At 43.0% G+C, this 21,063-nt stretch overlaps 1 protein-coding gene across 6 annotated transcripts in view; it reads right to left on the reverse strand.

The window, feature by feature from the left end:
• LOC103882917 (probable C-mannosyltransferase DPY19L1) overlaps positions 1-21,063 on the reverse strand; it is a 68,205-nt gene that overhangs the window by 2,735 nt on the left and 44,407 nt on the right. The window contains exons 7-11 of one of the 6 annotated variants that reach the window (XR_004183249.1): positions 15,871-16,054; positions 14,752-14,836; positions 12,459-12,532; positions 2,082-2,225; positions 786-997 (exon numbers count right to left, since the gene is read on the reverse strand). Coding sequence is in view for 2 of the 6 variants with exons in the window: in XM_031665350.1 (XP_031521210.1) it covers positions 2,082-2,208; positions 14,752-14,836 (212 nt within the window). In the remaining 4 variants the exon portion in view is untranslated. Of the gene's footprint in view, positions 1-785; positions 998-2,081; positions 2,226-12,458; positions 12,533-12,990; positions 13,136-14,751; positions 14,837-15,870; positions 16,055-21,063 lie in introns of those variants that run through there. The other 5 variants (XR_004183248.1, XR_004183247.1, XR_004183250.1 and 2 more) reach the window with 5 other exon arrangements.

Consider the following 21,063-nt stretch of genomic DNA (forward strand, 5'->3'; position numbering starts at 1 on the left):
TAAGAAACCATACAGAATGAACTAAAGACTCATGACTCATTTACTCTCATTTTGACATCACTTTGACGGTGGTCCCTCAGCTTTCAAGGCGGTGAGCTCTGCAGGAAGAGCCCCTTAGCTTCTATGGAATGCTAAGTGCAGGGAGCTGCACAAAGTATCAAGCAGAGCTTGGTCACAAGATAATGTCTCATTAGGACATTGTCCCAAGCAACCCATTTTGCACCTGGACCGATAAGTGTCAAGAGAGCCCTTGATATTTCCACTGAGGACTCCGGGCACATTTTCATGTGTACATTCATGTACTGGGTTCCCTTACAACTGTTCCACAAAATGGGCTTTGGGATGTGCTTCAAAGAAGAAGGGAACAAACTTCCTTGCCCCCTGGGAATGTGTGCTTCCTTAGTGCTGCTGCAGGGTTGAGCTGAAGTTACCAGTGTTCTTTGATGTGGACTGAGAGCCCTGGAGCTGATGGCATAACTTGAGGACAGTGGAGCTGCTTCTACTCAGGGAAAGGAAGGCATCTCCTTCCCTTTGCAGATGTCTCCCTCAGACTGAGCTCTGCTGTGGGGGTGAGATGGGTCCCCTATCACCCACCAGGGAACAGCTGCCCACCCTTCATTCTGATAGGATAGGAGTTGCAGTTATTTAATCTGGTAACATCTGGAAGGAGTGTGATTGGGGAGCCTATTCTTTCCAAGGAAAGTTCTTTCTATTCTTCATGAAGGGCTTCTCTCTGCCTCAGGTAATGTACACAGGGTTGGGGAAGCCGCTGCAGCAGGACTGACCTGTCCAACGTCACCATCAACAGATCCTCACGTGGCATGCATAGACACTTTGTATGATCATGAAGATCAGAATGGTCGCGTTGTGTTCTTGATCCCATAAACACCTGCCTTTGGAACCACTGACATCCCAACAACGTAATTAGGATTCAAATGTTTTTAAATGTTTCATTGGACTGGGCTGCAATCCTGGAGCACACAGATGTAGGCCAGGCCTGAAAAAATGATGAAAGCCACTTAATGAAATGCTGATCATTGTTGAGGGCAAGTGATGGGTTCATAAGGGCTTCTAAGACTATTCTGTTTGTGTATGTTGGAGAATTTCCATAACGAAGAGTTAAAAACTACTTGCTAGCCATTAAACAACTTCATTACCCATGAAAAGGCACCAGTTCCTGTGTGGCGGACCCTGAGTGCCTGACTTAGGAATTGGCTTAATTTCGTAGCTTCTCCACAGAGGCCCTGGCCTCCATAAGCCCCTTTACCAACTGAAACCTTAGCTGCTGTTGTTGCCTTCCCATCCTTCTAGTTGTTGGAGGAGCACTACTGAGAGAACCTGTAGTACATAGTAATCAAAGACCCAGCCCCAACCTCTCTTCCTACTGAAAGTCTTCCCCAGGCTACTCTGAGTCCTTTCTAATACCTGAATTCTTAGGGGCCAGTGGCTCATGCCTATAATCCTGAACACTTTGGGAGGCTAAGGCAGGAGGATTGCTTGGGCCCAGGAGTTTGAGACCAGCCTGGGCCACATAGGGATACCTCGTATCTACAAAAAATTTTAAAATTAGCTGAAGGCCAGGTGCAGTGGCTCACACCTGTAATCCCAGCACTTTGGGAGGCTGAGGTGGGCAGATCACCTGGGGTCAGGAGTTCGAGACCAGCCTGACCAACATGGAGAAACCCTGTCTCTACCAAAAATACAAAATTAGCTTTTTGTATTTGGGCATGGTGGCGGGCGCCTGTAATCCCAATTACTCGGGAGGCTGAGGCAGGAGAATCGCTTGAACTCGGGAGGCAGAGGTTGCAGTGAGCAGAGATCGAGCCATTGCACTCCAGCCTGGGCAACAAGAGTGAAACTCCATCTTAAAAAAAAAAAAACTGAGCTGGGCATGGTGGCATCTTCCTCTAGTCCCAGCTACGGTGGGGGTGAGGGGGTGGGCGCAGGTGAGAGGATCACTGAAGCCAGGAGGTCAAGGCTGCCGTGAGCCATGACTGCACCACTGCCCTTCAGCTTGGGCAACAGAACGAGACTCTCTCTCAAAAAAATAAAATAATAAAATACCTGGATTCAGTACTTACTGAGGACTATGTAAAGCGGTGCTTCCCAATCTTGGAGATTTGCCATACAGTGCCACACATAGTCCCTGACACGTGCAGTTCCTGATCCCATGGACCTTGCTGTCCAGCAGGTGGGGGTGGGCGGTCCCTGTAGGGGGGAGAGTGCTGGGTGGTGGGTGAGCAGGAGTGGCACCAGCAAACCACTGCGGGTAACTGCTTTTTCACAGGGACCAATAAATGTCTCTTCCCCTGAGTCCAAGTTGAGACCTGAGGGAGAGTTTTCCAGGTGAGGTGGGAGTGAGGGGAAAGACCACAAGATGTAAAGGGCTCCAGGGCCTGGCAGAGCAGCACAAGCAAAGACTGGAAGCAGCGCGGCTTGAGGGGATGTTTTCTGGAGTGGCCGAAACCGAAATGGCAAGGAGGACAGGCTAGAGATGAGGTCAGGAAATAAGGCCATATCTGGAGGAGAGCCCTGTCAGCCCACGGACAGGGGAAAGCCTTCAAGGGTTTCCCACAGGCGGGTGGCAGGTTGGCTGGGTGTTGCCTGTGGAAAGTTCTTTCAGTCACGGGTACCACTGCTTCTGCTTTGCCCTTTGCTGTAAAGCTAGTGATGTTCCTCAGCTGACCTCTGAACTCAACCACCGCCCCTTTCCCTTCCTCACTGGCCTTCCCAGTTTTCCACTGACTTTAAATCGCATTTGCCCCAAACACAATAAAGCCAAGAACAAAAGTCTGTGGCATGGCCCTCAGTCAAAAACCAGTTACTGCGAGAACAGTTTTCCCGATTTCCCCAGGCATTCGGTCCGTGGAGGTTGTTGATGAAAAGAACCTGTCAAGTGATGGTGTCCCTGCCAGGAAGCCAAGAGCAGAGAGGGCACTGGAGCATCTGTTCCATTACTCTCTCTGGCTAAGTGGAGACCCAGGAGACATGTGGCACCACTGCTGTGGTGACATGTTTAAACTTGGAGAAAACCCGCTGTTTCTTCATGTCATTTACAAGCAGGAAGGGAATCATTTATACATTCAAAAAGCCCATCTGCCACTAACATCTGGACTTTCAATTATATTAAATTCATGGAATTATTTTTTCTGATAAAATTTTACCACATTCATGCTCTCAGGAATGCTAAAGTTAAAAGTGGGACAATGGAGAATTTCTGAAGTAGGCTGTCCACCTGCCTCCTCAGGCTCTGCCCTAGAAAACCGTTACTTCCTAGAAACCATGGAGACCAAAGCAAAATTACCCCGTCCTTGGCTCTCACATCCTGAATTGGTTCTTTGTACAGGATCATCCATTTAGAAACCAAAGCTTCTGTGGCCTTGATAAACTACTCACTCTCGCTAAATACTTTCCAAATGGAAATTCCTAGGTAAAGTTTTAACAGATGAAGATGAATTTTTTTGTGTGTTACCCATTTTATGGTCATTAAAACCACAAGGTCAGCAGGACTATAATTTTTAAATCTTATATATTTTATGACCTTTAAAGTGTGTTTTTTCATTAGTGACAGAACCCTCACTTTGACACTCAAAGTGGAAATCATTTTTATTTTGAATGTGGTTAATTCCATTCCTTTGAGCACCTGGGTTTAATCCTTAGAATTTTCTTTTGAGACCTTGTTGGAAATGAAGGATAACTAGTCACCACTCCTCTGGTTGGAAGACATGTCTTTTGTTTCCTTTTTTTTTTTTCTTAATTTTTTTTTCTTTAAATAGAGACACAGTGTCAATATGTTGCCCAGGTTGGTCTTGAACTCCGGGGGCTCAAGCAATCCTCCTGCCTCAGCCTCCCAAAGTGCTGGGATTACAGGCGTGAGCTACCATGCCTGGCTTGTTTCCTTTTAAACTGTCAAGTTAACCCTGTGACCGCCCTCCCTTGAAGAACAGGCTATTGTGTTTCCAAAGCTTCTAATGTAATTCATAGGGAACTCAAAATGGATTTCCCACATGGACAGTGTTGTTTATGGGAGTTATGTCTCAGCTCATAAAAGGCAGCTCACCAGACAGCCAGAGTAGATACCAAAATACAGTCACACGTCACTAACAACATTCTGAAGAATGCGTCACTGGCTGATTTCACTGTTGTGTGAACATCATAGAGTATACTTACAATGACCTAGATGGCAGAGCCCACCACACAGTTAGCTCATATGGTTTCGCCTATTGCTCCTAGGCTACAGACCTCTACAGCATGGTACTGTTCTGAATCCTGCAGGCAGTGTTCACACAGTGGTAAGGATTTCTGCTTCTAAACATAGAAAAGGTACAGTAAAAAGACAGTATTGTACAAAATTAGCTGGGTAGTGGCACATGCCTGTAATCCCAGTTACTCGGGAGGCTGAGGCAGGAGAATCACTTGAACCCGGGAGGTGGAGGCAGCAGTGGGCCAAGATCACGCCACTGCACGCCAGCCTGGGCAACAAGAGCAAAACTCCATCTCAAAAAAAAAAAAAACAGTATTGTAATCTTAGGGAACCACCATCGTATATGCTGTCTGTCACTGACCAAAGGTTCGCTATGTGGCACATGACTGTGTGTTATAAAGGTACTAGAGAACTGAGCAACAGACGGAGACGTGTTAAGTGACAGCCTGGCAGCTGAAACCGTAACTCCCATTCGCCGCAGCCCCAGCAGAGTAAGTAAAGCTTCACTCAGTCTTAACACAAAACCACTTGCTATGGGTGAGGGCTGTCTGGGTCCAGAAGAGATTAGATCTGTACATATACGTGATAAAGAAAGTGATGGCGCTGGGTGCAGTGGCTCACACCTATAATCCCAACACTTAGAGATGCTGAGGCACGAGGATTGCTTGAGCCCAGGAGTTTGAGACCAGCTTGGGTGATACAGTGAGACCCCTTCTCTACTAAAAATAAATTAGCTGGACATGGTGGCAAGCGCCTGTAGTCCCAGCTACTCTGAGGTAGGAAGACTGCTTGAGCCCAGGAGATCAAGGCTGCAGCGAGCTATGATGGTGCCACTGCACTCCAGCCTGGGTGACAACGCAAGACCAAAAAAAGAGAAAGATGAGTGTGTTGAGAAGTCCAGTCAAGTGCATCATGGCAACCTTTTCGCTGGGACAGTGAGAGAAAGCTTCCTCAAGGAAGTGTCATTTGAGCTGCTGAAGTGAGGGTGAGGCAGTGAAGAGGATGAGAGCAGATTTTCTGTCCTCCAGCCTTGGGGACGGGGCTGGGATGGCATGGCCTGAGATACAGATTTTCTGTCCTCCGGCCTTGGGGACGGGCCGGGGTGGCATGGCCTGAGATGCAGGGCAGGAGCAGGCCAGGGGGAGTGAGGCTCTAGGAGGGGAAAAGAGTGATGAGAGAGGAGAACTGAAGAAGGAAACAGCCTGCGGGGTTGCTAAAGCCAGCAGGAATCTGAGAAAGACAGAAACCAGCTCCTCCCGCTCTGCCCCCGGGAGTCTGTTTCTCTTGGTGAGGCTACGGGGACTAAGGGGAAGAGTGTGAGGAGGGGAAAACCCCTCTTGGCAGACACAGGAGAAAAGAGAAGGGCCTGTGAGGAGCAGTCTGTGCTGAGGACGTGTGTGTGACGATGTGGCTGCCTTTCCAGGGGCAAGCGTGGGAAGTACCTTCCACCAAGGAAGCTGGAAGGGTTGGGAAAGTGCAACTGCCTTTATATCAATATCACAAACCAAACCGTTCTGAAAATAAACATGTTTTTCTTGGGGACTGAAAGATGTTTTATCCACTCTGAAGCTGCGACAGATTTCAAGGCTAAGCAGATGTTAATTAAAATCAACTATTTCACCTGATTTAGGTGGTTAGATAAGTATACACATAAAGTCAAGCTGTACATGTAAGATGTATTTTAATGTTTCTAATCATTAAAAATGTTTCAATCATTTCAAAATGTACTTTACTTCTCAGTTAGGGAAGTGCGGTCAGTGGAAGGAATACAGCTTCCACTTTTCAGACACATCTTTGAAGATAACTACAAACCCAAGCGGCTCGTGTTTCTGACAAGTAAAAATTCCACATAAAATTGCCTGTATTTCATTTCACTCAATTTTGGCAACAATAATTAGCATCACTCTTTGCATTTGTTCAGGGCTTTATAATAAAGTTGGGATGCCATAAATAGGAGGTCAACAGGCCTGGGTTGGAAACCCAGCGCCCACACTTGCTTGTTACTTGACATCTCTGAACCACACATTCTCCTTCAGTACAGTGGGTTTAAATGAGATGACGATGTGTGTGTTGGGGCTGCACTTGTGTATCTTCATATTTGTCTATTGTTCATCATCCTCTATGGCATGTGAACAGGGCGTTTTTCTTGTTTTATTTATCTTCAGAGCCTAGAACAGTGCCGGTGCAGAGTAAGCACTTAGTGGACACTGGATGAATAGACTGATAGACAATTCTGATTTGTAAATGGAGAAGAAGGGAGATGTTTTCTTACTGGGAGAAGAAGCAGAACAAAAGAGAATGAAAAGAATGGTGTGAGTTCCTGTGGATAGAAGAGAGGGCATCAGAAAAGAATGACATAATTGGATACGAAAAGGAAGTGTGAACTTATACATACTCAAACTGGCATTATGTCTAATATATGGTTGACCCTGAATACACATGTGCTATTACTTTTTTTTTTTTTTTTTTTTTTTTTTGAGACAGTCTCACTCTGTCACCCAGGCTGGAGTGCAGGTGGTACAGTCTCAGCTCACTGCAACCTCCACCTCCCAAGTTCAAGCAATTCTCCTAGCTCAGCCTCCTGAGTAGCTGAGACTACAGGTGCACACCACCACACCTAGCTAATTGTTGTATTTTTAGTAGAGACGGGGGTGTCACCATGTTGGCCTGGCTGGTCTCGAACTCCTGATGTCAGGTGATCCACCCATCTCAGCCTCCCAAAGTGCTAGGATTACAGGCATGAGCCACTCGCCCGGCCTGCTATTACTATTATTTTTAATTCTTTTTTTTTTTATTTCTTTTTTTCTTAGAGACAGTGTCTCACTCTGTTGCCCAGGCTGGAGTTCAGTGGTGCAATCATAGCTTACTGCAGCCTTAAACTCCTGGGCTCAAGCAATCCTCCCACTTCACCCTCCTAAGTAGCTGGCACTACAGGCACATGCCACCAGGCCTAGCTAACGTTTCTTAATTTTCTTTTTCTTTTTTTTTTTGAGACGGAGTCTCGCTCTGTTGCCCAGGCTGAAGTGCAGTGGTGCAATCTCAGCTCACTGCAACCTCCACCTTCTGGGTTCAAGTGGTTCTCCTGCTTCAGCCTCTCGAGTAGCTGGGACTATAGGTATACGTCACGATGCCCAGCTGATTTTTTGTATTTTTAGTAGAGACAAGATTTCACTGTGTTAGCCAGGATGGTCTCGATCTCCTGACCTCATGATCTGCCCACCTCGGCCTCCCAAAGTGCTGGGATTACAGGTGTGAGCCACCGCACCTGGCCATTTTAAATTTTTTTGTAGAGAAATGACCTTGGTATGTTGCCTCAGATGGTCTTGAACTTCTGGGCTCAAGCGATCCTCCCACCTCAGCCTCCCAAAGTGCTGGGGTTATGAGTGTGAGATACCACACTGGCCTATTTTTGATTCTTTAATAACTGGAGAGACTCAAAAGAATTTTTATCTAATGTGTATGATATAAAAAATAATAAAATGAACAATCCATCACCCAGCTCTAAGGGGGTGTCTCTCATCCCTCATTTTGCTTAAAAATTTGTCCAGGCATTGTGGCTCATGACTGTAATCCCAGCAGTTTGGGAGGCTGAGATAGCTAGATCACGAGCCCAGGAGTTTGAGATCAGCCTGTGCAACATGGTGCAACCCTATCTCTAAGAAAAATAAAAAAAAAAAAATTAGCCAGGCATGGTGGCATATGCCTGTGGTCCCAGCTACTCACAAGGCTGAGGTGGGAAATCACCTGAGCCAGGGGAGTCACGGCTGCAGTGAGCTGTGATTGTGCCACTGCACTCCAGCCTGGGCAACAGAGACTATGTCTCAAAGGAAAAAAAAAATTACCATATATTTCCCTTCTCAGCAACAGATTGTTTAGTGTGTCAGATTATTGAACTTTACACAAGTTGAATCATACATACATATTACCCTGTGACTTGCTTTTGCTTGCGCATTAAGTTTCTGAGCGTCATGTCGCTTTGTCTATCAGTAGATCATTTTCACTGCCAGGAAGTATTCTATTGTGTGAATATACTGCAGTTTATTTCCACACTCAATTGTTCATGAGTTCACGAACAATTTTTTTGGTCTTCCCCTCCCCAACCAATGTTTGCTTTTATAGTAGGCCCCCCTTGAGCATCATGTGCCTGGAATTGAAAAAAAGAAAGAAAGAAAGAAAAAGAAACAAAAAATACAGTAGTCCCACCATACCTTCGGAGGTTACGTTCTAAGAACCCTACTACACACATGAAACCACAGACAGTACTGAACTCTATATATTACTATGTTTTTTTCCAATACATACCTATGACAAAGTTTATAAATTAAGCATAGTAAGAGATTAACAATAACTAACAACAAAAATAGAGGCCAGGCACGGTGGCTCACGCCTGTAATCCCAGCACTTCAGGAGGCCAAGGCGGGTGGATCACGAGGTCAGGAGTTCAAGACCATCCTGGCTAACATGGTGAAACCCCGTCTCTACTAAAAACACAAAAAAATTCAGGCCAGGTGTGAAAAAGTGGCCTGTAGCCCTGTAGCTACTCAGGAGGCTGGAAGCAGAAGAATGGTGTGAACCCGAGGCAGAGGCCTGCAGTGAGCCAAGATCGCTGGCCACTGCACCTTTTGCAGCCTGGGTGTGGGACAGAGCCGAGACCCCATCTCAAAAAAAAAAAAAAAAAAAAGAACAATTATAACAATATACTGTAATAAAAGTGATGCAACTATGATCTCTCCCTCAAAATATCTTATTGTACTGCATTCACCCTTCCTGTGATTGTGTGAGATGATAAAATGCCTACATGATTAGGTGAATGACACAGGCATTGTGACTAGCATCAGGCTACTATTGGCCTTCTGATGATATGTCAAAAGGAGGACCACCTGCTTCAGGTGATCCTGGATCATTGAGCCATATGATGTTGATGGCTGAGTGTCAGGAGGAAACCAAATTGATGACTACCAACCAGGACAATAGTGTAGACCTCAAGGATACATTGGACAAAGAGATGGAATGTCCTGAGTGGGACAGAAAAGGACAACCGGAGATTTCATCACGCTACTCAGAGCGCCAAGCAATTTAAAACTTACGAGTTGTCCTCAGCAAATGCAAAATAACTGAAATCACAAAAGTCTCTCAGACCACAGTGCAATTAAATTAAAACTCAGGATTAATAAACTCATTCAAAACCACACAACTACATGGAAATTGAACAGCCTGCTCCTGAATGACTCCTGGGTAAATAATGAAATTAAGGCAGAAATCAAGAAGTTCTTTGAAACCAATTAGAACAAAGAGACAATGTACCAGAATCTCTGGGACACAGCTAAAGCAGTGTTAAGAGGGAAATTTATAGCACTAAATGCCCCCATCAGAAAGCTAGAAAGCTCTCAAATTGACACCCTAACATCACAATTAAAAGAATTAGAGAAGCAAGAGCAAACAAATCCAAAAGCTAGCAGAAGACGAGAAGTAACTAAGATCAGAGCAGAACTGAAGATGGAAACATGAAAAATCCTTAAAAAAAAAAAAAATCAATGAATCCAGGAGCTGATTTTTTTTTAAACAAACTAACAAAACACATAGACCACTAGCTAGACTAATAAGGAAGAAGGGAGAGAAGAATCAAATAGACACAATAAAAAATGATAAAGGGGATATCACCACTGACCCCACAGAGATACAAACTACCATCAGATAATACTATAAACACCTTTACACAAATAAACTAGAAAATCTAGAAGAAATTGATAAATTTCTGGACACATACACCCTCCCAAGATTAAACCAGGAAGAAGCTGAATCCCTGAATAGACCAATAACAAGTTCTTAAACTGAGGCAGTAATTAATAGCCTACCAACCAAAAAAAGCCCAGGACCAGATGGATTCACAGGTGAATTCTACCAGAGGTACAAAAAAAGAGCTGGTACATTCCTTCTGAAGCATTCCAAACAACTGAAGAGGAGGCACTCCTCCCTAACTCATATTATGAGGCCAGCATCATCCTGATACCAAATCCTGGCAGACACACAACAACAACAAAAACTTCAGGCCAATATCCCTGATGAACATCAATGTGAAAATCCTCAATAAAATACTGGCAAACTGAATCCAGCAGCACATCAAAAAGCTTATCCACTATGATCAAGTCCACTTCATCCCTGTGATGCAGGGCTGGTTCAACATATGCAAATCAATAGACCTAATCCATCACTAAACAGAACCAATGACCAAAACCACATGATCATCTCAAAAGATGCAGAAAAGGCCTTTGATAAAATTCAACATCCCTTCATGTTAAAACCTCACAGTAAACTAGGTGTTGATGAAACATATCTCAAAAAAATAAGAGCTATTTATGACAAACCCATAGCCAATATCATACTGAATGGGCAAAAGCAAGAAGCATTCTCTTTGAAAACCAGCACAACACAAAGATGCCCTCTCTCACCACTCCTATTCAACATAGTATTGGAAGTTATGGCCAGGGCAATTAGGCAAGAAAAAGAAATAAGGGGTATTCAAATGGGAAGAGAAGAAGTCAAATTGTCTCTGTTTGCAGACAAAATTATTCTATCGTTAGTAAACCCCACCACCTCAGCCCAAAAACTCCTTAAACTGATAAGCAACTTCAGCAAAGTCTCAGGATACAAAATCTATGTGCAGAAATCACAAGCTTTCCTTTACACCAACAATAGACAAGTAGAGAGCCAAATCATAATGAACTCGCATTCGCAATTGCTACAAAGAGAATAAAATACCTAGGAATGCAGCTAACAAGGGACATGAAGGACTTCTTCAAGGAGAACTACAAACCACTGCTCAAAGAAGTAAGAGAAGACACAAACAAATTTTAAAAAAAATTCCATCCTCATGGATAGGAAGAATCAATATTGTGAGATGGCCATACTGACCAAAGTAATTTATCAATTCAATGTTATTCCCATTAAACTACCATTGACATTCTTCACAGAATTAGAAAAAACTACTTTAAATTTCATATGGAACCAAAAAAGAGCCTGTATATCCAAGACAATTGTAAGCAAAAAGAACAAAGCTGGAGGCCTCAAGCTACCTGACTTCAAACTATACTACCAGGCTACAGTAACCAAAAAAGCATGGTATTGGTACCAAAACAGACATATAGGCCAATGGAACAGAAGAGAGACCTCAGAAGTAACATCACACATCTACAGTCATCTGCTCTTTGACAAGCCTGACAAAAACAAGCAATGGGGAAAGGATTCCCTATTTAATAAGTGGTGCTGGGAAAACTGGCTAGCCATGTGCAGAAAACTGAAACTAGACCCCTTCCTTACACCTTATACAAAAAATAACTCAACATAGATTAAAGACTTAAATGTAAAACTGAAAATCATAAAAACCCTAGAAGAAAATCTAGGCAATACCATTCAGGACATAGGTACAAACAAAGGCTAATCCTAAGCAAATTAACACAGGAACAGAAAACCAAATACCACATGCTCTTTTTTTTTTTCTTTTCTTTTCTTTTTTTTTTTTTTTTTTTTTTTTGAGATGGAGTCTCGCTGTGTCGCCCAGGCTGGAGTGCAGTGATGCAATCTGGGCTCACTGCAACCTCCGCCTCCCAGGTTCAAGTGATTCTCCTGCCTCAGCCTCCTGAGTAGCTGGGATTACAGGCATGCACCACCACACCCAGCTAATTTTTGTATTTTTAGTAGAGACAGGGTTTCACCATGTTGCTCAGGCTGGTCTTGATCTCCTGACCTTGTGATCCTCCTGCCTCGGCCTCCCAAAGTGCTAGGACTACAGGCGTGAGCCACCACCCCAGCCACCACACGTTCTTATTTATCTCACTTTATAAATGAAGTCCACATGGACACAGAGGGGAATAATAGACACCGGGCCTACTTGAGGGTGGAGGTTGGGAGGAGAGCGAGGATCAACAAACTTCCTATCAGGTACTATGCTCACTACCCCGGTAACGAAATCATTTGTACATCAAACCCCCGTGACACGCATTTTACCCATGTTACAGACCTGCACATGTACCCCCTGAGCTGAAAATAAAAGTTGAAAAAAAAAAAAAACCTCCCTTTGGGGAAAAACTCACTCATCTGCCTTCTCCGGCGATGGCTCATTGATGTAATTCAAACAGCTTCCCACCATCTTTAAGGAAGCAAATGACTCTTTCCCATTCCCCTTCTTTCTCATAGTGCTGCCCTTCTCCTGGCCCCAGGCTGCTGGAGAAACCGAGGAAAGCAGACAGGGCCCTACCTTCCAGAAGCCTTAGGAGCACCACAGCCACAGGCATGGGAAGGATGCCCTTGGGACTCTCGCGAAAGATTTACCTGTGAAGGGCAAAGTCCAGTGAGACCAGGATGGGAGCTCCAGGTAGAAGGACAACAGAGAGGAAGGAACAGAGGATGAAGTCCCTGTGCCAGGAGGCTTCCTGCAGGGGGAGGTGTGAGGGGTTGGTGGAGGTGAGGAGAAGTCACGCGGCGCAGGACACTGTAGGTGCCTGGGGAGCAGTGGAGGCAGTGAAGAGCTGTCATCAGGAAAGCGACATAGGAAACGTGCTGTTTCATTTATTTATTTATTTATTTTTGAGACAGAGCCTTGCTCTGTCACCCAGGCTGGAGGGCAGTGGGGCGATCTCTGCTCACTGCAACCTCCACCTCCCGGGCTCAAGTGATTCTCATGCCTCATCTTCCCAAGTAGCTGGGATTACAGGCACGTGACACCATGCCTGGCCAATTTTTTTTTTCTTTTTTTGTATTTTTAGTAGAGACGGAGTTTCACCATGTTGGTCAGACTGGTCTCGAACTCCTGACCTCAGGTGATCTGCCCACCTTGGCCTCCCAAAGTGTTGGGATTACAGGCGTGAGCCACCGTGCCGGGCCTCGAGATGTGCCATTTTAGAAAGATCTGTCCTCATAGACGCATGGAAGAAGCTAGGAATGAGGGAGAGAAGAAATGAGGAGAAACAGGCCCAACTCCTCCCAGGTGAACCTCCTCCCTTGGCCTCCCAGGCCTTCACTCCTTCCGTTCCCCTCATTTACTAGGAGAGGAACTGTGTCCAGAGTGCCCCAAAACCTGAAGGCAGAATGCAGTCCTGGATTGTTGTGGATCTTGGCTACGTTTTAAAAGAGACCTTGCTGAGCCCATGTCCTGAATAAAATGAAGGAAATGGACTCCTGGCTTCCAAATATTTCTTCAGATGGGAGACTCTGCTCAAACGAAGTCCTGCCCTGATAAAATGAGGAGTACGGCAGCAAGGGGGCGCTCCCCCAGCACGTGGCAGTCCAGGCTCCCTCACTCAGGGATCTGTGACTCAGGGTTTCCAGCGCTCTAGCTGGCTTTCCTGCTTCAACCACGTTCTTTTTTGGGGTGTATTTGAATATTAAGCTAATACTTGTTTCATTGCTTTAAACGAGGTGTGCTTTTGAGAAGCATGGTCAATACAGCAGGAGTGAATGTTTTTATGCCCCTGTAGCTTAATAAGGAGAGCATAATTCATTTAAAATGGACTGACTCCCATCCTAAGCCTGACCAGCACTCCATTCTTATATTAAAGAAATAATCCAAAAGGAAAAAGAAAAGTTATAAGCATGAAGTTCTCTGTCACAACATTTTACATAATAGCGAAAACTTGGAACCACCAACAGAGAATCGAGTTACGAACTTAAGTATAATACTAAGTGTGATACTCAGTGTGATGATGGACAACTAATAAAACATGCATTGTGAGGCTGGGTGCAGGGGCTCACACCTGTAATTTCAGCACTTTGGGAGGCCGAGGTGGGTGAATCTACCTGAGGTCAGGAGTTTGAGACCAGACTGACCAACATGGTAAAACCCTGTCTCTACTAAAAATATAAAAATTAGCCAGGCGTGGTTGAGGGCACCTGTAATCCCAGCTACTCAGGAGGCTGAGGCAGGAGAATTGCTTGAACCTGAGAGGCAGAGGTTGCAGTGAGCTTAGATGGCACCACTGCACTCCAGCCTGGGGGACAGAGTGAGACTGTCTTGCTCACACCTATAATCTCAGCACTTCGGGGGTCCATAGCAGATGAATCACTGGAGCCCAGAAGTTTGAGACCAGCCTGAGACTCCATCTCTATGCAAAAAAAAAAAAAAAAAAAAAAAAACAGGCCGATGTGGTGGCTGGCTGGGTGTGGTAGCTCCCACCTGTAATCCCAGCACTTTGGCAGGCCGAGGCAGGTGGATCACCTAAGGTCAGGAGTTCGAGACCAGCGTGACCAACATGGTGAAATCCCATCTCTACTAGATACAAAAAATTAACCAGGCGTGGTGGTGCATGCCTGTAATCCCAACTATTTGGGAGGCTGAGGCAGGAGAATGGCTTGAACCGGGGGGTGGAGATTGCAGTGAGCCAAGATTGCACCATTGAACCCCAGGCTGGGCAGCAAGAGTGAAACTCCGTCTAAATAAATAAATAAATAAATAAATAAAATTTAAAAACAAACAAACCAATCATTGTGAATGCTGGGGGAAGGTAGAAAAGAGGAAAATGCAGAATACAAAATTAGACAAAGGGACGAGGCACCTGGGAGAATAGGAGTCGAACTCGCTTCCGTCTTCATTTCTTCTTCTCTTCTTCCTGTATTTTTTCTCCATTTCTTCCACAAGAACTGTAAGAACATGGGAAATGAGCTGATTTATTAGGGTGATTTACTACAGTGATTTTCTTCTGCTTTTAAGTTGTTACTCTTTGGGAGGGCAGGAGCTTAGAATCCAAGTGCAATAAAAGGTAGAGAAGACACTGTGTGTGGGTAAAAGCAGCGCAGAGCTTCCTGGGCCATCTCAGCTAGACCAGTGCCTTTTTCTTTCCCCCTGGGCCCCGAATATATCTCCATCACCTTCCTGAATGCCATGGGGTAACCATCTGGTTTTGAAACAAGCTGTGAGGAGCCTGGCACGTAGTAGGCACTCGATGAAAACTGTGACAATAACAAAGCATTCCTTTGTAATGCAGGGCTCTATTGTTTTGGCTTTCAGAGAAGGCAATGTAACTGACATACTGAGATCATTAAACAGCAAAGGAACTAAGAAGGCAAAAGAAAGCAGTGCTTTCAACTATTTCTGTTTTCCAGAATACTTGCTGAAACTGTAAAAGGAGATTTAGAATCACAAAAAGTAGGCCAAGGGTAAGAAAAACTCTTCATACCCAAGAGAATTCAGCTGACCAAATTAAGTCTAATCCAGAATAAACAGCTCTCATCTGGAAATCTAGCAGTTCCAGAAAGTACTGTCCAAGGGGAAAGAGACTCACAATGTTGATCTGCATAATTATATAACCCCTTAAGAAAGAGGCAGGAAGCACTATGGTGCTGGAGTGCACAGGGAAAATCAAATGTGAGCACAAGCAAAGCTGGGCTCACTCGAGAAAATAACAGTTCTCAGTTTCTTCTGAAAGAACAGTTTGTTCTTTCTGTATCCCCCTCTGTGAACCTCTTGTAATATCTCATGCCAATAATGAGAGTAGTTATGCAGATCAAATTCCTTACCGATAATGCTCCATCTTCTAACCATCAGTGAAAATTAATCTTTTTGTTTCATTCACTCATCCAATAATAAGTGATTACTAACATATATTGAACAATTACTACACTATGTGCCAGGAGATGTGCTAACAACTTCAAATGCATAATAGAGATTTAGTTACTCTTATTAGTAGATAGTCTTCCCAATTTTTGCAGGAAAAACTTGAGCCGAAGTAGAACTCAAATTTAGATCAAGCTGGGCAAAGTGGTGTAAGCCCGTAGTCCCAGCTATTCAAAAGGCCTCCGAGGCAGGAGGGTTGCTTGAGGTCAGGAGTTCAAAGCCAGCTTGGGCAACACAGCAAGACTCTGTCTCAAAAAAAAAAAAAAAGGATCATACCTAACATATGTAATTCATCACACTCAAATGGCCAGAGAGCTTTAGAGCTGGGAAATACACTTAGCAATCTTCAAGTTCAGATGCCCTCATTATTGCTTACCTTCTTCTATTATGAAAAATTTCAAATAGATTCAATAGCAGTCAAAGAGCATAATAATTTTTATACTATAGTAAAACTATAGTAAACCACTCACTGTCAATAATTATCAATGTATGGCCGATCTTGTTTCATATTTACCCACACTCATTTTCCTCCTGATATCTCATATAACATTTTTTGCTGTTTTTTAAACTTTTTATTTGGAAATAATTTCAAATTTACAAGTAAGTTGCAAAGATGAAAATAATAAAAAGAACACCCATTACCATTTACCCAGATTCACCTGTTAACATTGTATCCCCTCTGCTTTATTTGTACACGCTATCTCCCCCTGCACAAACACACTCACACACACTTTTTTTCTGAACTATTTGAGGCTACATTATAAACATCATTATCTTTTACCCCTAAATACTTAATGTGTATTTCCCAAGAAAAGGACATTCTCTTATGTACCATGGTACAGTTATCAAATTCAATAAATGTAAACTAATTCAATCATTTTATTTTCTCTACCACTTGTATTCCAATTTTGTGAATTGACCCAATAATGTTATTTTTTTATTTTTTATTTTTTTCCTATAGAGATGGGGTTTTGCCATGTTGCCCAGTCTGGCCTTGTACTCTTGGACTCAATCTATCCATCCACCTTGGCCTCTCAAAGTGCTGGGATCACAGATGGGAGTCACTGTACCCGACCCCAATAATGTTCTTTACAGCATTTCTTTTCCCTCCATTACAGGACCCAGTTTTAGGTCAGGTATTGCATTCAATTGTCAGTTTTATTTTATTTTATTATTTTATTTTATTTATTTTTGAGACAGAGTCTCACTCTGTTGCCCAGGCTGGAGTGCAGTGGTGATCTTGGCTCACTGCAACCTCTACCTCCCAGGTCAAGCCATTGTCCTGCCTCAGCCTCCCAAGTAGCTGGGATTGCAGGTGTGTGCCACCATGCCTGGCTAATTTTTGTATTTTTTGTAGAGACAGGGTTTCGCCATGTTGGCCAGGCTGGTCTTGAACTCCTGACATCTGGTGATCCACCCCCCTCAGCCTCCAAAAGTGCTGGAATTACAGACATGAGCCACTGCACCCAGCCTGTCAGTCTCTTTTAATTAAGAAAATTTCAGCCTGGCGCAGTGGCTCATGCCTGTAATCCCAGCACTTTGGGAGGCCGAGGCGGGCGGATAACAAGGTCAGGAGATCGAGACCATCCTGGCTAACAGGATGAAACCCTGTCTCTCCTAAAAATACCCAAAAAAAAGAAAGAAAATTAGCCGGGCGTGGTGGCAGGTGCCTGTAGCCCCAGCTACTTGGGAGGCTGAGGCAGGAGAATGGTGTGAACCCGGGAGGCGGGGCTTGCAGTGAGCCAAGATCGCACCACTGCACTCCAGCCTGGGTGACAGAGCAAGACTCCGTCTCAAAAAAAAAAAAGGAAAAAAAGAAAAAAAAGAAAATTTCCCAAACCTTTGTCCTTTATGACATAGACTTTTTAGAAAAATAAATTCCTCTTTCTTTCTCCTTTTAAGATGTTCCTTGTGTGGAGGTTGTCTGCTGTTTCCTTATGATTAGATCCAAGATGTGCACTCTTGGCCAGTATACTGACTAGGTGATATTGTGTCCTTTACAGGGTATCACATCTGGAGGCATATGATGGCCAGTGTCAATACTGATCACCTGATTTCATCCCTGTACAATTACTGTTGCCTGATTTCATCCCTGTACAATTTCATCCCTGTACAATTTCCTTCTTAGAGGTAATTAACAGTCTGTGGGGCAACACTTTGAGATCAAGAAATATCCTGCTTATCATCAAAATTTCCCCTAGATTCAGCATCTGTAATTAGTTACCCACTGCTATTATGCCAAATCTTAGTAGCCTAAAACAACAGATATTTATGAACTCAGACAGTTCCTATGGGTCAGGAATTTGGCAGTGGCTTGGCTGGGTGGTTCTGGCTCAGGGTCTCTAATGAGGTTGCATTTAAGCTGCCAGCCAGAAGCTGCAGTCATCTGAAGGCTTGCCTGGGGCTGGAGAATCTACTTCCAAGATGATTCATTCACATGCCTGGCAAGTTAGTGCTAGAACTAAGGCCTCAGTTCCTTATCACATGGAACTTTCCACAGGGCTACTGGACTGTCATCATGACATGACAGCTGGCTTCCCCTAGAGAAAGAGATCTCAGAGAGAAAGCAAAGAGAAAGCAGTGCCTCCTGTGACCTACTCTTGGAAGTCATACACTGTCACTTCCACCATATTCATTCTATTTGCCCACATTCAAGGGGAAAATTAAGCATTAACTTTTTTTTTTTTTTTTTTTTGAGACAGAGTCTTGCTCTGTCACCCAGAAAATAACTAGAAATTGCTTTAAAAATTCTTTTGATTAGAAATTAAATATCATAAAACTTAAACTTTTAAAAAACCACAAATAGCCAATCTATAAGATACATAAAAAAGTACTACATACTCGTAAGAAAATTTTAGCTTTAAAAGCATTGATCAGAAAGTAAGAGAGGTGAAAACAACAGAGCTAAGCATTTCCCTTGGGCATCAGAAGAGAGGAAATAAGAAGAAGTAAGAATAAGGACAGGAATTGGTGGCAAAGAGAAACACAACAAAACCAAAGAGGACTAAAAAAAGGTATAACTTTAAAAATATTAAAACAATAGACCTCTAGAGCAAGTCTAATAAAGGAAACAAAAGATGCAAACAAAAAGCAAAACAAAAAAAGGCAGAAATAACTATGGACTCAACATAACTAAAATAACAATAGTAGGCTACATAGTTTGCTAATAAATTGTAAAACCTAGGTAAAATGGATACATTTCTGGAAAATCATAAAACACCAAAACTGGCACAAAAAGAAACAGAAAACTTGAATAGAACAAAAAGCATTCAAATATCTGAAATAGAAATCAAGTATTTTCCCTCCCAAAAAGCCCTAGACTGAGATGGTTAACACAGATAAATTATTAAACTTTCAAAAAAATCTTTCCCAAGTTGCCAGAAAGTAGGAAAAATTTTTTAAAAAGACCACCAAAAACAAACAAACACAACAGCTCTTAATAGGAGACCAATATTAATTCCAAATCCAAATAAGGAGAAGCCAACCAAAGAACAAAAAGATCACTTCCCATATATGCATATACACAAAAATTCCAATAAGAATTTTAACTGACTAAATTCTAAAAGCATTATCCATTTGATAACATATATAAAACGTGCAAAATTCCTCTAAAGACATAAACTACCAAAGTTCACTCCAGATGAACTGGAGAGATACCTAATGAAATTGAATTTGTAGTAAAAAAAAAAATCTACCTACAAAGAAAGCTCCAGGCCATGAGGGCTTTACTGTCAAATTCTACCAAACATTTAAGGAAGAGATAATACCAATTCCACACAAAAATCTCTCTGAAAACAGGAGACAGAACACTTGCAAATAACTTTAGGAGATGACATTACCCTGAAGCCAAAACCAGACAAAATCATTACAAGAAAAGAAAACTACAACAAATATTCCTCATGAATAATAGATGAACATCCTTAAAAATATTAGCCAACCAAATCCAGCAATATAGAAAAGAAATACTACATTTGAGCAGGTGAGGTTTATCCCAGGATACAAGCTAGATCAACACTCATATATCAAAAAATGTGTCGACTTCCAAATATGGCAGACTGAAGAAACTGGTATTTCCCATTCTCCAAAACAACTTTAAAATTGGACAAAATTATTTAAAAACACACTCATAACAGGTTCTAGAAATTAACCAAAAGGAAGCAACAACGTGGGAAGCATTCATTCATAAAAAACGGAGAAACTCTGGGTAAAAACAGTGGGAGTCTGCAGCATTTTTACCTAGGTTGCTCCCATCCACCTCGGCACGACCCCCATCTCCCCCATACTGTTAGCGCAACAGTTCTTTTGAAGGCGGCAGGACGGAGTGCGGCTGGTCATAAAAAGAACCTTCACTACTGGAGCAGGCTGACCCGATTTGGGGCGGACAGCTAAAAGCCTACGCTCAGAGGCACTGTCAGTAAAAGTAGAGAATTCAGTAGGAAATGAAAGGGTTGGTAGCCTTGCCACTCTCTTCCTTTAACCAATGTCAAAATTAAGAATTTATGAGCCAATGCCCTTGATCAACGTTACATATTTCTAAAAATACTAAAGTTACAACTAAGTTATTTCTAATTTGCAAATAACATAGTTTATAGCATCTTGTTTTGGCTCTGGCATAATTTTAGGCGATGACAGAAAATGACGATAATCGCTTTAACCTGAATTAATACCTTAACTGGCTCATTTTCCCCCAGTGAGGAAAACAGATTCCATAAATGCAGGACTAGGGTTATTTCACTTGTCTTTCTGCTTGCGCTCTGCATACTGGCTGACTCACCCACCTTTCAGCTCTCATCCTCAGATGACTTCCAGGATCCTTCCCTAATGTTCCTCCTGTGTATTCCTGAAGCACTCTGTACTTAATTTTTTATCATAGCCTTTATTACACTGTATTATAACTGCTAGAAATTGTTCCTATTTTCCAAATTTTCCACTAGACCATACCTTACTCAGTTTTGTATCTCTAGGATACTTTCCACTGTCAGGCACACAGGAGGTACTGAATGAATGAATGAATGAATGAATGAATACATTTTCAACTATAGTTTTATAGTTTTAAAAATCTTTCCACAGATTGTAGACCACCCATTTAATGGTCTATGTGTTTTCAATCTTTTAATCAAAAACAACCCTTGTTCTTATGAAAACCTATATGAAAGAGATTAAGGTTAAACTGCCCTGGGTTAAAGAGAGGCTAGGAAATGGGGGAGTAGACAGCCCTCAGGGAAGAGTCCTGGGAAGTCCTAGGACTTCACAT

This window comes from Papio anubis, chromosome 4, assembly GCF_008728515.1.
Source record: "Papio anubis isolate 15944 chromosome 4, Panubis1.0, whole genome shotgun sequence".
In the NCBI taxonomy this organism is placed as follows: domain Eukaryota; kingdom Metazoa; phylum Chordata; class Mammalia; order Primates; family Cercopithecidae; genus Papio; species Papio anubis.